Source organism: Plectropomus leopardus, chromosome 17 (genome assembly GCF_026936395.1).
Source record: "Plectropomus leopardus strain MGB_pleo_1.0 chromosome 17, ASM2693639v1, whole genome shotgun sequence".
In the NCBI taxonomy this organism is placed as follows: domain Eukaryota; kingdom Metazoa; phylum Chordata; class Actinopteri; order Perciformes; family Serranidae; genus Plectropomus; species Plectropomus leopardus.
Window position 1 is genome coordinate 26148103 of NC_142192.1, and position 15068 is coordinate 26163170.

Sequence of the window (15068 nt, forward strand, 5' to 3'; positions counted from 1 at the left end):
ACACACACACACACACACACACACACACACACACACACACACACACACACACACACCCACATTATTATGAAATAATAATAATAATAGTAATAATAATAAAAAACTGTATTTATATAGAACTTTTCAGGCTTTAGCATTGAGTGTTTACCATAAAAACTTTTACAGAATAATATAAAATAAAACAAAAAATAGAAATAAATACATGAAATAGGACATTTTGCATTATGAATACTTTTACTTTTGGTACTTTAAATGTAAATTTTGATTTCATAATACTTTTACTAAAGTTATTTTACTTTAAGCTGTTTGTTTTTACACTGTGGTTTGAGCAGTTGAAGATACTGTATCCAGTGTTGTTGCTGTATTTTTTTTTTTTAAATATTTAAACTTTTTCTAGCGTGTGTGAATAATGTCAGTAAGCAGTGTGAAGACAGAGGGAGTCAGATGAGATATTATAACTAGTCTCGCGGCACATGTGACTCGCCCAAACCTCCACGTTGGTCGCCTTATTGCTGATGTCAAGAAGAGGAAAAACCCGACTTCCTTGTTTACCGGCGGCTCTCCGATCAGAAAAGCAGTTTCAAGCGCCTCTTCGCCTCATTTCAGCTGCAGTGGCTCTAAAGCAGAAAGACGCATTTTACAGCTCGTCTGAGGTTTCTGAGGTAAGTTTTTGTCTCTTCTGTTGAATTTAAAGTTTCGGTCGGAAACAGGAGCAGCGACTTTTTAGAGAGTTGTTGGGCAGTTGGAGAGTTGCCGTGTATTTACAACAGCTTCTGCACATAATGAGAAGTTTCACTGTTATTTCATTTATTTAGAAAGTGAGAGGATGACATTAGAATCTGTTTATTTCCGCTCTCATTTCTCCTTTAATGCTTTCACGCTAACCTTTCGTCATATGATGAAGTAAAGATATTATGGTCAGGATCTATGGTCTGCGGTTAGTTTAATAACCTGTGAACATTTTAAGATATTTATCACACAAATATTTACAGGTTTCTGCATCTCAGTTGTGAGGATTTGATGTTTTTAAATATATTTTAAATAGTTTTAAAGTGATTCCTTTTCTGGATTTTGGATTGCTGATTTTATTTTTTAATTACATTTTAAAATTGCATTCTGCCATTTCATAGATAGATAGAAACTGTGAAGTAGCATAATTAGTCAGTTAGTAGTAATTACTGAAATAATTGATCTATGATTAAAAAGCTGCTGATTAATTTTCTGTCAATAATTTTTCCATCCTAGATGATTTTTTTAAAAAAAAAATCGGCACATCGTATCCAGCACCATAAAAAACTGCTCAGTCTTTTATGATTAATAACTTAAAAAGTACTCAGATTTAGGAGTATCAGTACCATAGTGTAGCAATACTCCATTGGTATTTAAAAGCTCTGCATTCAGAATCTTGCTGGTATTAAAGAGTATGCAGAATGGCCAGTTTTAAAATAAAGTAGCATGTCTTTTATTGGCTTATAACTATTTACGCATTTGTGTTTTCATCACTTTAACATTGCATATTTTATAATTAATTTATTTTGTATCAGTTATCTGAACATGCAAAGTAACTTGCGACAACAGTTATCAAATAAATATAGTGGAGTAAAAAGTACAGGATTTTGTTCCAAATTGTAATGGAGTAGATGCTTGAAGTAGCATGACATGGAAATACTCAAGTACATTTTTGAGGTATTTGTACTTCAGAGGACTTTATAATGTGTTTTTCCAAACAGGCTGATGATGAGGGCGATGAAGCTGAAGACATGAATGCTGAAGTTTCTGGAGTTAAACACTGCACCTCTGACAGACTCTGACGCCTCTACATGGATCTTCCGTTCACTCCTCACAGCAGCACCAAACTCCTCCTGTCCCCCCAGTGAGAAAATGTACCCCGGTGAACCCGACCCCCAGCACCCAGAGGCCCAGCTGGACTTCTTCCACAAGCTCGGGTACTCCACAGCTCAAGTTCAGGCCGTTCAGCAGAAGTTTGGCCCCAACATGGACACAGATAAACTTCTGGGGGAGCTGGTGAGGATCCGGGCCAATCAGGAGGGCCGTCAGGGGTCCGAACAGACACTAGTGACCACGATATCGGTGCTGATGCCCAGAGGGGACCCTCAGGGCCCCACCATGCAGCTGCCTTTAACTGCACCAGTTCAGAGCATAGAGGAGAGCTGTGAGGACGAAGACGCTCTGAGACCGGTCGTTATAGATGGGAGCAACGTGGCCATGAGGTGAGAAATTACAGCTGAAACATTTGATTAAAAAATAATCAGCAGCTGTTTTTTTTAATTGATTAAAAAAAATCATAACTAAAATTAAAGGTGGGCAGGAAGTTTTATGGAAATTTGATTTGATTTTTTTTTTTTTTTCATTGTAGAGCTGTGCACAGCTCATACACTCTCCCTAACCCAGGCATGTCCAAAGTCTGGCCTGGTGACCAAATTTGGCCCACAGACCAATTTTAAGCTGCCCTCGTCTTGACTTTTAAAATATTATATGGCCGGCTACACAATATTGATTAATCAAGCAAAACCACTTTGCATTTTTTTCCCTTCACCTCACAATGGCAGAACTATAATACAGCTTGCAGACATGCATCAGGTAGGGACTATGCAGGCAGAATTGATTTATTTTCATACACAGATTTTAAACAAGCAAAGGGAACGGTTACCTGGCTTTGACTTTTTCAACACCTGCTTAGTGCTTGAGGACAGAGGACAAGAGTCATAACGATGGATGAGTAAAGCTTTCGGTCATTCTGTTTAGTTAAGAAAAGCTTTTAAGTTTTTACTTGTGTTTATTCATTGTTTGTAACTTATAGTTATTTTGATAATTTCTCCCATAAAAGTCTCTTTAGGCACTAATAGAAATGTCACCAGTGAAACATGCAAACGTTCAGTTTCACCTCAAGTCACCGATGATTCAGGTGATGAGGTGAAGTGTAGCTAAAAGCAGATGTGCATAAAAGGTAACGAGGGGAGCTTCCAAATGCTAACTCACATCGATGTGATGAGTTTTTATTTTGATATAAATACAACATGCAGACACACTGTAGCGAGAGGTTTATGAAATTAAGATCGTATAAACTAAGATAAAATAAGAATCACTTTATTTCTGAGTGGGTTTTCCCACACAGGGAATTCGGCGCATGCAATAAAAATATAAAGAGGAAATAAAAATAAAGCAAAGTTCAAGAAACGTAAATATAGAATGGAAAAATTACAATAAAAATAAGAAAAAATACTATAAAAATATGCACTGTATAATAGTTTTAAATAAGGGAGCTGTTTTGTTCAGGAAGTGCATAAATATTGATCACCTTGGCCTTGCATATCTAACAGTGTTAGTTGCACATTTAATCACTATAAACAGGTTCTGCATATGTATGTATACAGAATCTGTGAGCAACAACAAGATTTTGGTATAAAAAGTGGTTCCTGTATGTACTCCAGTTAGTGTTGACCAATCACGTCCCATCGTTTGGGAGCACCACATGTAAGGATGGAGATATGCTTGCTGTTAACTACGTGCACGCATAATGGCTGCCACTTCTCTCCTGCTTCGGTTTGGCACGTCGGCTGTGCACGTACTCAAAAATCAACTTAACATGGATGCAAGATGCAGTATGTATGTAAACTGCAGGGGCAGTGTGGAGGCAGAGCTGATGTTAAAGAGTTAACACAGCACGGGAGACACGTACTCCCCATTGTCCCGACGGGCTTGATTTAGAGGCCGTACGTACCACCAACGTTGTCGCCTTTTCTTCCTTGATCTCAGCATTCACATGATAGTTACCCCCTTGAGTGTCACCGTGTCTGTCTATTCTGGTGGTTGTAGATGTCCTGAGTTCTCTAGAGTGCCTTCTAGCAGTATCCTCCAGTAACACGTCGTGTACTATACAACTATCTGTACAAAAACGCTCATGAGGCTGCTGCATGTGTACACTAATGCAAGGTTTAATAGCAAGTATACATCCGGCCTTAAAGTTCAGAGTGCAGCAGAAATGCTAAACAGATCTATGGTCTAGGTACCTGTTCGTAAGGGTTACTTTTGGTTCCAAAGGTACTATAATGAAAGCTTTTAATGGAAGCACAGCTATAAATCTTACTCTTGTGCAATTATATTGGCTTCAAAATCCAAACTAAACTTGAGCCAGTGTTGGCGCAGGATGAAAGGTCAGGGGATCACCTCAGTCTCTGGAGAACATGAACGTTAATGGCAGTCCATCCAACAGTTGTCAAGACAAATGTCGGCCTCACCTTGCTGCCAGCAGAGCTAATAACACTAAATGTAATAACACTTTCACAGATCACAGGCAACTAATTTTTTGTGACAAACTGGTCCCAGCTCACCAGGAGCTGCAGTATGTCACACTGCTGTCTCTCTCTGTATTTGCATCACCTGAGGGATTGTTCGATATAAATGACAATTATTTACAGAGGACAATAAACAAACACAGTCAACGGCTTCACACAACATTTATCTTTTATGTGGTTGGCAGGAAAGGACAGTTTGTGTGTGTGTGTGTGTGTTTGTGTGTTTTTGTGTGCCACAGCCTCTCCCACTCTCTAAAAAACACCCAGAGCTTCGGTGTGCTGTCATAAGAGACAATCAGAAACTGTTGTTATCTGCTCTGTGTTTTAGCACTGGACTTATATATATTTTCCAGTAATTTAGGGAACAAAAAAACATGTTCTCTTATTGATCCTCTTTTGCAAAAACAGGCACTCAGTTTGAGGAATAGAGAAAAAGGGTAGGAGAATGCACACACACATACACACACCTCTGTCCTTTTTGTATTTCCCAGCCGGGCACGCCCGTTCAGACACGTTGTCGACAGTCTTCTCCAATATGCAAATCAGGCTGCGTATAAGTGCCCTCTTGTTTCCTTAAAGACCGACGCTGCTTATAGAGTTTAAGCGAAAACGAGCATAACAGCATTTCACACCACAACTGTCGTACTGTATAAGCTTTCCTTGTCCTGTCATTTATCTCATCTCGAAGTTTGACAAGTCTAAAAACTCCCCTGAGGGCTCCAAACACTGACAACGGTTTGTCACAGTTAGAGCTAAAGTAAATATGCTGGGACGCTGCGTCATGTCTTAAGATTTGTAACTGTTCCTCAGGGTAAATGCTTTGTTTTCACTGTTTGCTGCTGCTACAGATTTCTAGATCTGCTGCCAAAATAGCACAATTGCCAGACTCATCTGGGCGTTGGCTTCTAATCAAAGTTCACGTCAAAAGACAGGCTACATCTGAGGTGTCAGAGATGAATAATGTTGTTTCATTTCGGGATGTGCACCCCAGTCCTTTGATTCCAGCTCGTGGCTCCTTTGCTGCATGTCATCCCCATTCTCTCGCCCCCTTTCCTGTCATTCTTCTGTACTGTTTTAAAGGCAAAAACACCCAAAAAATAATCTTTAAAAAATAATAGATAATTAATAAATAAGTGAATAAATAAATGAATAAAAATTAAAAAATGTATTTTTTTCAGACATTTGTCTAGTTTTTGCACACAATTTTGACTCTCTAAGCTTAAAAAAAACAATCTTTGGTCAAACCTTTGTCATTGACCTGTTACACATTTTGGGAAATCCACTCATTCACTTTCCCAGAGCAACTCTGCTGGTTTCCTGGTGAGCTCAGCATGACAAGAGCTCCGGGAATTTACCAAGTCTTCCAAGAAATTGTTTGACATGTAACTCCCCGCTGAACCACAACCACAACTGCTTTTACACTTAAGTTTAAGTACAACTAAAACAAACAATGTGTTAATCAGTGAGGTTTAGAGGTGCTGGTAGGCTGATTATGTTTCCACCGAAGCTAGTGAGGCCAGCTGTGAGCTTTCGTGAGACATGGCAGCAGGTAAAGAGGGAAGCATAATAACACAGGACACCTCAAATTGCAAACAAAGTCAGTTATGACTCTTTCTATTAGACATTTAGAGCCACAATGGTTCTATATTTGTAAAACTTTCTTTGAGCTGGGATAATTGATTTTAAAAATCCATGACATCATCACAATAGAGATGAATAATAAAGATCTATGAGCTGGGCGGGAACTCGTGGGTGGGGCCAGCGCCAGGTGCACAACATCCTTGGAATGATAGGCAGCATCTTTGGTCGAGTATCTAGTTATAATTATACATCTGTGGTTTTACCGAGAAATCGCTGCGTTTCTTGGCCCAGTATTTGCACAAGAAGGGCTTTTTTTTTTACTGACACATCACTGCGTTCTCAGCTGGGATTGTGACCACAGAACTGAGTATTTAAAGCCAAGACATGGTGGTTTGCAAACCATAACCAAGTTATTTTTGTACCTTAATGGAACCACATTAGCCACAGGAATGTTGAATTACAAAATGTCAAGGTATCTGGATTGATGGCGTATAACTGGCAAATGTTGTGTAATCATTATTTGCAGAAAAATACAATGCCAAAATGTATTACGTTAATTGGGTGATAAGATAAAACTTTATTTATTCTAATAGAAATTGAAATGCAGCAGTTGAAGAACAAAGTAGGAAAGAGAGGAAAAATAAAATATCGATAAGGTAAGGTAAAGGCAAAAATACAAACTTGTTAATGGCAAGGATCATAAAAATACAGATTCAGATTATTTTAGAGGAGAGATCTAACACCCTGCATAATGTTGCTTTGCATTGATTTCTTCAATTTTATTATCGTAGCTTGCTCAGATATTAATATTATTGGATGTTGACTGACCTGAAATTCAGTAACTTCAGCAATTTTAAGGCGTCATGTTGAGCTTTGAGAGCTTGCAGTGGACATATTATAAAAATGTAACAAGGCCAAACAGTTAACTTTCTGAAACCTGCATCAGCATCAGTTTCCTTGTGTTGCATTCAGACGCCTTTCACAAGCTATTTGACCCTTTGAAACCCAAGCAGATTGATTTCATTCAAAAATGGGGGGAAAAAGCCATGACCAACTTGTCAAGAAATGTCCTTCATATTGCAAGAAATAATGTGACAAGAAAATTACCTAAAAATAGTTTAGAAAAGAGTGGAGGATAATTAGAAAATTATTCAAAATATGGGGAAAATGTACTGAAGCTGTATGTTTACTTACAATGATATTATATTTGAAATTATTTACAGAAAAAAAAAAAATTTTTTTATTTTTTAGAACTTTTTTAGGTCATTTTCTGGTTTGTTTTTGTTTCTCTCTCACATTGCATATTTTCAGTTATTTTTCTTGTAATTTGTTTTTTCAATTCTTTTGCTAATTTTTTGGCCATGTCTTGTTAAGTTTCTTGTTGCTTTCTCCCTATGTTTTTGAAAGAAATCAAACCAATTTACGCAGGTTTCAAACAGCATCAACTTGTTTGAGACCAGTGTGTTTGTTTCATTGTGATCCAAAAATTTACATAACCAATGTTTCAATCGGGCGTATTTAAAACAGATGTGAACATCAAAGAGCACCTGTCTTTGTTCCGAACTGCTACAGACATTCCTGTTTAAAGGTTAACGTATGAATATTTTCCACTTTCTCATTCCTTTTTCTCTGGTTTATATTTGTCCTTACAGCCACGGGAACAAGGAAGTTTTTTCCTGTCTGGGAATCCAGCTGGCTGTGAACTTTTTCGCCGACAGAGGCCACACTGAAATCACTGTGTTTGTTCCCTCCTGGAGGAAGGAGCAGCCCCGGCCAGATGTCCCCATCACAGGTAAGTCAACGGAAATTCACATTTGTTTTAATTTATTTTACTTCCCTCTTTGCCTGCCACCGTGGCTTACAAAACACTGCCCTCATTGTTAACTGAATACCAAGGCATGCTGAAGTTGTTGTGAGGTCTTATTGTGCTCTTTTTTGTGTTAAGAAAAGCAGGTTGTGCCTCTTGTTTTTGTTGTTTTTCAAGCAAAAATGACCAAAATGTACAGGCTCTAGCTTGTAGCATGTGAGAATTTGCCAATATGAAGTGTTTTGTATCACTGTAAAGAAAATATATCTGTGTTTTCAACTGCTGGTCATTGCAATATTTCACTTTTCCTCAGAAATTTTAAAGACCATTTTTCCTTTTTTTAAAAAAAAATGTTTTATACAGATAAAACAAGTGTGAGCACAGTAACCTCAACTTACTGAACTGATTATATAAAAGACTAAAAGATTATTGCAGGATCTAATTGGCAGGATAATGAAAAATGAAAATTATTGTCATCGAGCAGCCTTTTTAAAAAGAAAAAAAAACAAACAACAAAAAACAACAACTTTGAAACCTGGAGTAACATCATTGTTTGCCTTCAAACACCTTTATGAGTATTAAAAACCATTGACATCTGAGCAAATTGGTTTGATATCTTTTGAAAACTTGAGAAAAAAAGGCTACAAGAAGCTTGGCAAGAACTGCTCGCCAAATTGCAAAGAATAAGTAGATTTTTAAAAAACTAGTTTTAAAGACATTTGAGAAAAATGTCTGAAAAACTATAGTTATAATAATTATATATTTGAAGTTGTTTAACAGAATTATTATTATTTTTAAGCACTATTTTATGGTCAATTTTTTTTCTTTTACTTGATTTTTCTTGGTTTTATTATCTAATTTTCAGGTAATTTTCTTGTACTTTTTCCAATTTTGTTTTTGCTAATTTTTGGGTCATTTCTTCTTTTGTCGCCCATTGTCTTCTTCCCATGTTTTTGAAAGACATCAAGCCAATTTGCTCAGGTCTTAAAGGGTCAAAAGCAAGAGACGAAATTAAAAACTGCTCAGTTAAAATAGCAGGACATGATATTTCCTCTAATGCAAGGGTTGCAGATTTTTATTTCTCAAAATGGGAAATACCCTGTGTAGGTTTTTTTTCCAAATGATAAGTAAATAAAGCTTATCTGTAATCAGTATGTAGTTAAAACTCAGGCAATATAAATGTTGGGGTTTTCCGATGGTTTGTGCTACCAAGAGATAATCGTTTGAACTTAAGTGACTAACAGCTTTTGGTCAACCTACAGGAAGCGGGCACTAACATCGTACCTCCTGTTTGCTTTATAGGCAGATTGCTCAGGCTGATAGACCGTTTAGTTGCAGGATGTTCTTTTAAGGCCCTTTGTCAATATTTAATCAGGTCAAATCTGTCTGCTGGGAAAGACCCAAATTAAAATGCAACAGTTTCTTCCTGAAAAATTATAATTGTGGTTGTGTAGGATGTTTTAAGATTTACTGAAAGTGGCTACAAACAATAACAGTGGTGACAGTGGTGGGACCAAGTCATTGTTTTGCAACTCACAGGTAAACCTCAAGTGTTTTTACTTAAATCCCAGGTCAAGTTTCTAGTTATAACTTTTCTGTTAAGTTTCAGATCCTAAACAAGTTCAAATGTGCTTTTCAACCAATGTTATGCCATTTTAACTACAGAGTAGTAATATGTTAAATATACAAAATTCATGAATGCTTGAAAATGCATGAAAAAAGTGTACTTATTTAAGTTTGTCCGAAGGGCCCACACACTTTTCATACTGCAATTTTTTTTTCATTGTTGTGACCACCTTTAGTTTTTGTACACAAATTGAATTATCTTTGGTATAATTTTGATTAATTAATGATGTAACATTAGTTCTTAATGGTTCTCTCCTGCAACTTTTTGGGCCTCTGTCGGTTTGAGTAAAACCAAGTGGATCTTGTGTCGCCACACTTTTTAAAGAACACGCTTTTATGTTCAGGCGTGGGGGAAGGTATGAAGAATTTTCAAGTCAAAAGGTTCAAGGCCAAGTGAAGTCATGAGACGATGGCTTTAGGTCTGATTCAATTTTAATTTAAGGTCTAATTTTTTTGGCTTTGTCAAGTCATTGAATATCTAACTCAAGTCTAATTGGATTCAAAGTAGTGTGAATCGAGTCCACCCCTCTGCAGTGTAACAGTCTTAAAGGAGTTGCTCTTAGTAATGAACCTACAGAGAATGATAACCTGAATCTGCAGCTCCTCTTGGCGAGTTTCAGCTCATTGGTTAGCTGTCGGGTTTGAGGTTTTGGCTTACTTTCACCACTGATACCACTGTTTTCAGTGAAAAAGCTCAAATCCTGCTCGACATGACCTGTTCAGCACCAAACAGCAGACAGATACAGTAAGTGAAGAGCTGATGAACACAATGGAGCATTTAGCAGATGAAGAGACATATTTATTTCCTTCAGGAGTTGGTGGAGACCAAAAACTGAGCAAAAAGAGAGTGAATATTGGACTTCAGTTAATTAGGTGGACACAAACATGACTCCAAATGAATGATAATGTTGCTCTGTAACTGCTGGATATGGAAATATGCAACAAGTTCGTCATATTACCGTAAGAAATTACTCTTCCTCTGCCACTAAGTGGACAAAAAAATCAATAATCGGAGTTATTTAACAACTGTGTGATATGACACATTTGGTTTACAGATCAGCACATCCTGCAAGACCTGGAGAAGAGGAATATTCTAGTGTTCACGCCGTCGAGGCGTGTCGCGGGCAAACGGGTGGTCTGTAATGATGATTTCTACATCGTCCAGCTGGGCTACGAGTCTGACGGCATTGTCGTGTCTAACGACATGTACCGAGACCTTCAGGGAAAGAAGCCCGAGTGGAAGCACTTCATCGAGGAGAGGCTGCTGATGTACTCCTTCGTTAATAACAAGTCAGTTCTGCCTTCTTAAAGACGGGGGGCTTCGCCACACTATGTGTGAAAATGTTTTACCAATCTTGAAATATTTACCCAAACGCAGGTTTATGCCTCCTGATGATCCTCTGGGCCGCTATGGACCGACCCTGGAGAACTTCCTGCGGAGGGTTCCAAAGACTACGAAAAAACAGCTATGTCCTTACGGTAAGAGGACTTCTAAAACACTGTTACAGAGGGCGTATTGATCTATCGATCTATCTAAAATTAAAAAAAAACTGAAAATATATTATTAATAATTCCAAGAACATACAACAAAATAAGTTTTATATATTCACATAAATATAATTATATTCACCTTTAAATATTCAGTAAAAATTACATTAAAATTCTGTATAAAATATAAATCAGTGGTTCCCACCTGGTGGGTTGCGGGTCCACTTTGAATGGACCGCAAGTGACTGAACATTTGAACTTTTATTTTGAAGTGGTGTCTCTGCTTATACTTGCAATATGTTTTGTTTTATTTTGCTTAAAGTCAAAGTGTTGTTTAGATTTTGTGGGAAAAAAATTGAGTATGTGGTAATTTATCTTATGTGTGGACCTTAAATTAATGACTAATAAGAAATCTGGACCTCATGGCTAGACCATTTGTGAACTACTGTTTAAAGGTAATGACAACAAAATAACTTCAATTTTCAGGTGATTATACACAGAAGAAAACATAATTATAATTGTTATATTCCATTTTTGGCAATAGATGCCCCTAAATCCTACACACTGGACCTTTTATTAGAGGAATACTTGGTTTTGTCTCTGCGGTGAGTTCCTAACTATTGTCCTGTTCTGTCAGATGAAGACTAAAAATTCACTTTAAGTTGTGAAAACAATGTGTTCACATGTGTTTATATACGTTTTTATAGAATTTCAGCATAAGAGGCATTCAGAAAACGAAGGAGAGTGGTGGTCCATCACTGATCCAAACTGAACTTCTTCTTCTCCTTCAGGAAAGAAATGTACCTATGGGATTAAATGTAAATTCCACCATCCTGAGCGAACCAAACAGTCGAACCGCTCGATTGCTGATGAGATTCGGGAAGGCGCGAAACCACCGTCCACGGCAGTGAAACAGCCCTCAGCTCGCTCCAGTCCTGTGCCGGGACACAGCCTCTCGCTGGTGGAGGACATGGCAAAGAAACTGACTCTGGGACACGAGAGCGGCTCCTTAAAGAAAGATCATAAAAACGAACATGTGAAGATGGGTCAGCGCTGCAGCAAGAAGGCCACGTCTAGAAAAGAGAAGAGCGGCCACCACTCGTCCGTTGAACACGGCTCAGAACACCAGCTGGACTCAGGTTTGGGCTCCATAGACAGTCAGCCAATGGACGCCCCCTGGAGTGTGTGTGATCACGAATACAGTGCAACATATAGGAGCTCTCAGCACAGCCACAGTGTGAGACAGCAGTACTGCCCTCCCTGCAGCTGCTGCTTACGTGGCGTTTCCTCTCGGGCAACCACGCAGGCTTTCCAGCACCGCAACCAGCATTACGGCATTCCCTACCCGCCTCAGTACGCCAGCTACTGTGCGTACCCAGTCAGCATGCCTCCGTACAGTCAGCCGACGGATTTCCAGCACAACGTAGCTGACGACCGCCAGAGGCAGCAGTATTGGTCCGATCCGTTTGGGGCTCATCCTCCCCAGCGGTCGAACTGGGAGCCTCCTCAGGGGGCGCGTCCCAGTGGAGAGGAGAGAGAGGTTGTCCGGAAGAAGCTCCTCGGCATCTTCAGCGCTGACTTGGTGGACACGGCCATGGACATGTTTCCTCAGCAGATGGATCCACAGATGCTGGTCGCTGAGATCCTCAAGATGCAGAGTCAGAACCGGGCCCTGAGATGAGATGAAGTCCAGCGCCGGCGTGAACCCTTGTCTTTCAGTGGGAAGACTGAAAAGATAAACATGAGTTTGTGTATTTATGTATTGTGGTATCCACCTTGTTGTATTTGAATGTCTGTTTTTTTTAAAACTACAGCACTGTGCAAAAGTCTGAGGCCACCTTAAACTTTATTTTAGCAAGGTTATAATGATCATACATATTTATTTCTCAGTAGTCTCTTTATTAAAATACAACAAGAACATACAGGAAATATGTACACAGTATTAAGATATTTATATATATATATATATAGAGAGAGAGAGAGATAAATAGATAGATAGATAGAGCTAAAACTACTATACTACAACTTTGCTAAAACAATAAATGTATGGTAACCTCATACTTATGCACAGTACTGTATGTTACACTGTAAGTTGCCTCAGTGAACTGGATAAAAAGAGGCAGTATGTGTTGATACAAATTGTATCTTTATTTAAAAATGTTAAGGGGAAAAAGTGGATTTTAATGCCACTAAAAAGGTTTTAAAGGATAGCACCCTGTTAAGGTACGCTCATAATCCACTCTGCTGGATACACCTAATGCAAACAGATATGATTTGTTCAGCCATAAAGTCTGCGTCTAGCTATTATAATGAATTTTTGTGTCATATTGGCACCATGTATGTTTATGCTTTCACTGCCAACTGCTCAGAGGGTTGGGCGATAATTCCCTTTAATTAGCCCTTCGAGTAAAATGTCAAGGTGAACTAACAGTCTTGAGTTACAATGATGCACAATTATTTAGGGCAGGATTTACCATAAATAAAAAATAAGTGAAAACTTGTTAATTGAATGTGCTTTTGCATTTGTTTTTGTGATACTTTTGTCCAAATGTAACTTTATAAATGAAATTGTATTTTTACACTCGCACCTCCATCTGATCATGCGTGCGTGCAGTGCTGTTTGATTTTTGTGTTTTAATGTTCTTTATTTTGGGGAGGCCACATGGGGTTTCTGATATTTTGATATTTTATTTTTATTCCGTAATTTTTTAAATCTGGAAGTCACTTTGTGCTTCAGCTTGAAAAGTCCCATATAAATAATAATAATAATAATTCTCCTTTTTTTTTTTTTGGAAATGCAAAGATTGAGACTTACAACAAAACAATGACTTGGTCTCACCCCTGTTAAATGTGGCCTATATCAGTGCATGAGGTCATTGTGTGTTTTTAATGAAAAATCTCACTGCAGCTCAATAGATTAATGATGTAAAGTAAAAAGTACAATAATACCTTCTGGGTTGAAGTAAGAAGAAACCTTTCACTATCATTTCAACCCCTGAAACCACAGAAAACTGGTCTGATGTTTTTCAAAAACACAGGAAAAAAACATAATGAGTAACTTGGCAAGAAATGGCCAACAAACTGCAAAAAAAGTTAAAGGTGACACGGACAAGATCTGAAAATTAGCTGAAGGGGAAAAAAAACATGGGAACGGGAAAATGTCCAGAAAACAAAATGTATAATTCTCTTAATTGCGTATTAAAAATGATTTTTTTAGCACTCTCTTGACGTCATTTTCCTTAGTTTATTTTTGAACCTTTCTTTCTTTTTTGTCATATTTTAATAACTTTTTACTAACTTATTAATCATTTTTGGGCCATTTCTTGTTAAATTGTGCATCCCTTTCTACCCAAACATATCGAGCCAATTTGCTCAAAGTGTTAAACTGGAAACATGTTGACGACAGTGCAAATACTTCAAATTTGCATTTAAGCACAGTGAGTAAATTTGCTTAGCTGAGGAGTGTATATGCAAAGCAGGTTCACCGTCTTTGAACAGCACTGATGTTTACCTGCCATACCTTCTGTAAAACATCTCTTCTGTGCAGTTTGAACACATCAAGTCAAAAGTTCATCTGTGGTAATGGCAGGTTTGAACAAACATCAGGAGGAACGTTGAGCCGTCAAATATGTGTTTATAAGAGCAACAGATAATCATCAGTATTACTGAGATCAGACATTAAAAAATTTTAATCGTCATGAAGTCAGTAACCATATATTGTGTTTGCAAGAGGCAGGTGTGAAATTTAATGAGCAGTGTGGTCGCTGTTTGCTTCACATATTGTTTCCCACTCAGTGTGATCAATGTGGGCCACTTAACAAACACAACAAGCTGCTTTATGACTCATTCAAGGAAACAGTTTTCCATGAATGTGTTGTCAGTGTACTTCCCCGCTTACGCTGCAATTCGATATTGACTAAATACATATTAACACACTGGCACCTTATGTGCGCACACACACACACACACACGCACACACACGAATAAGTATGTGGAATGGGGAAATGTTCTTTCAGCACACTGTAGATAATGAGAGATAAAAATGATTTGTGGGTAGACAAGGACACTAAAGCAACAAACAGCAAAAAGAAGAGTGGATTATCGATGAAAACAGGAGGGCCACATAAACTTTTAACGTGTTAAATAAAGATATACTAATGCATTTCGGCTCAAGTATAATTTGAAGCTACTTGTACTGTATATTAGTATTTTAATTTTCGACAAATGCGTACTTTTACTCTATATTTTAG

General features: G+C 37.9%; 1 protein-coding gene across 1 annotated transcript; it reads left to right on the plus strand.

The window, feature by feature from the left end:
* The first annotated feature begins 499 nt into the window (after positions 1–499).
* On the plus strand, positions 500–13319 carry zc3h12ab (zinc finger CCCH-type containing 12Ab). The gene is made up of 6 exons (XM_042506573.2): positions 500–662; positions 1731–2231; positions 7550–7689; positions 10386–10620; positions 10709–10809; positions 11610–13319. The coding sequence occupies exons 2-6, from the start codon at positions 1765–1767 to the stop codon at positions 12497–12499; spliced, it is 1833 nt and encodes a 610-aa protein (XP_042362507.2). The 5' UTR covers positions 500–662; positions 1731–1764; the 3' UTR covers positions 12500–13319.
* The last annotated feature ends 1749 nt before the right edge of the window (positions 13320–15068 follow it).

What these genes read in the sequence shown, in the direction of transcription:
- zc3h12ab (XM_042506573.2), top strand. Translation starts at nt 1,765, where the DNA reads ATGCTGAAGTTTCTGGAGTTAAACACTGCACCTCTGACAGACTCTGAC. An exon ending in GGGAGCAACGTGGCCATGAG is followed by an intron (nt 2,232 to 7,549) that starts GTGAGAAATTAC and finishes TTGTCCTTACAG; the next exon opens with CCACGGGAACAAGGAAGTTT. An exon ending in TACTCCTTCGTTAATAACAA is followed by an intron (nt 10,621 to 10,708) that starts GTCAGTTCTGCC and finishes ACCCAAACGCAG; the next exon opens with GTTTATGCCTCCTGATGATC.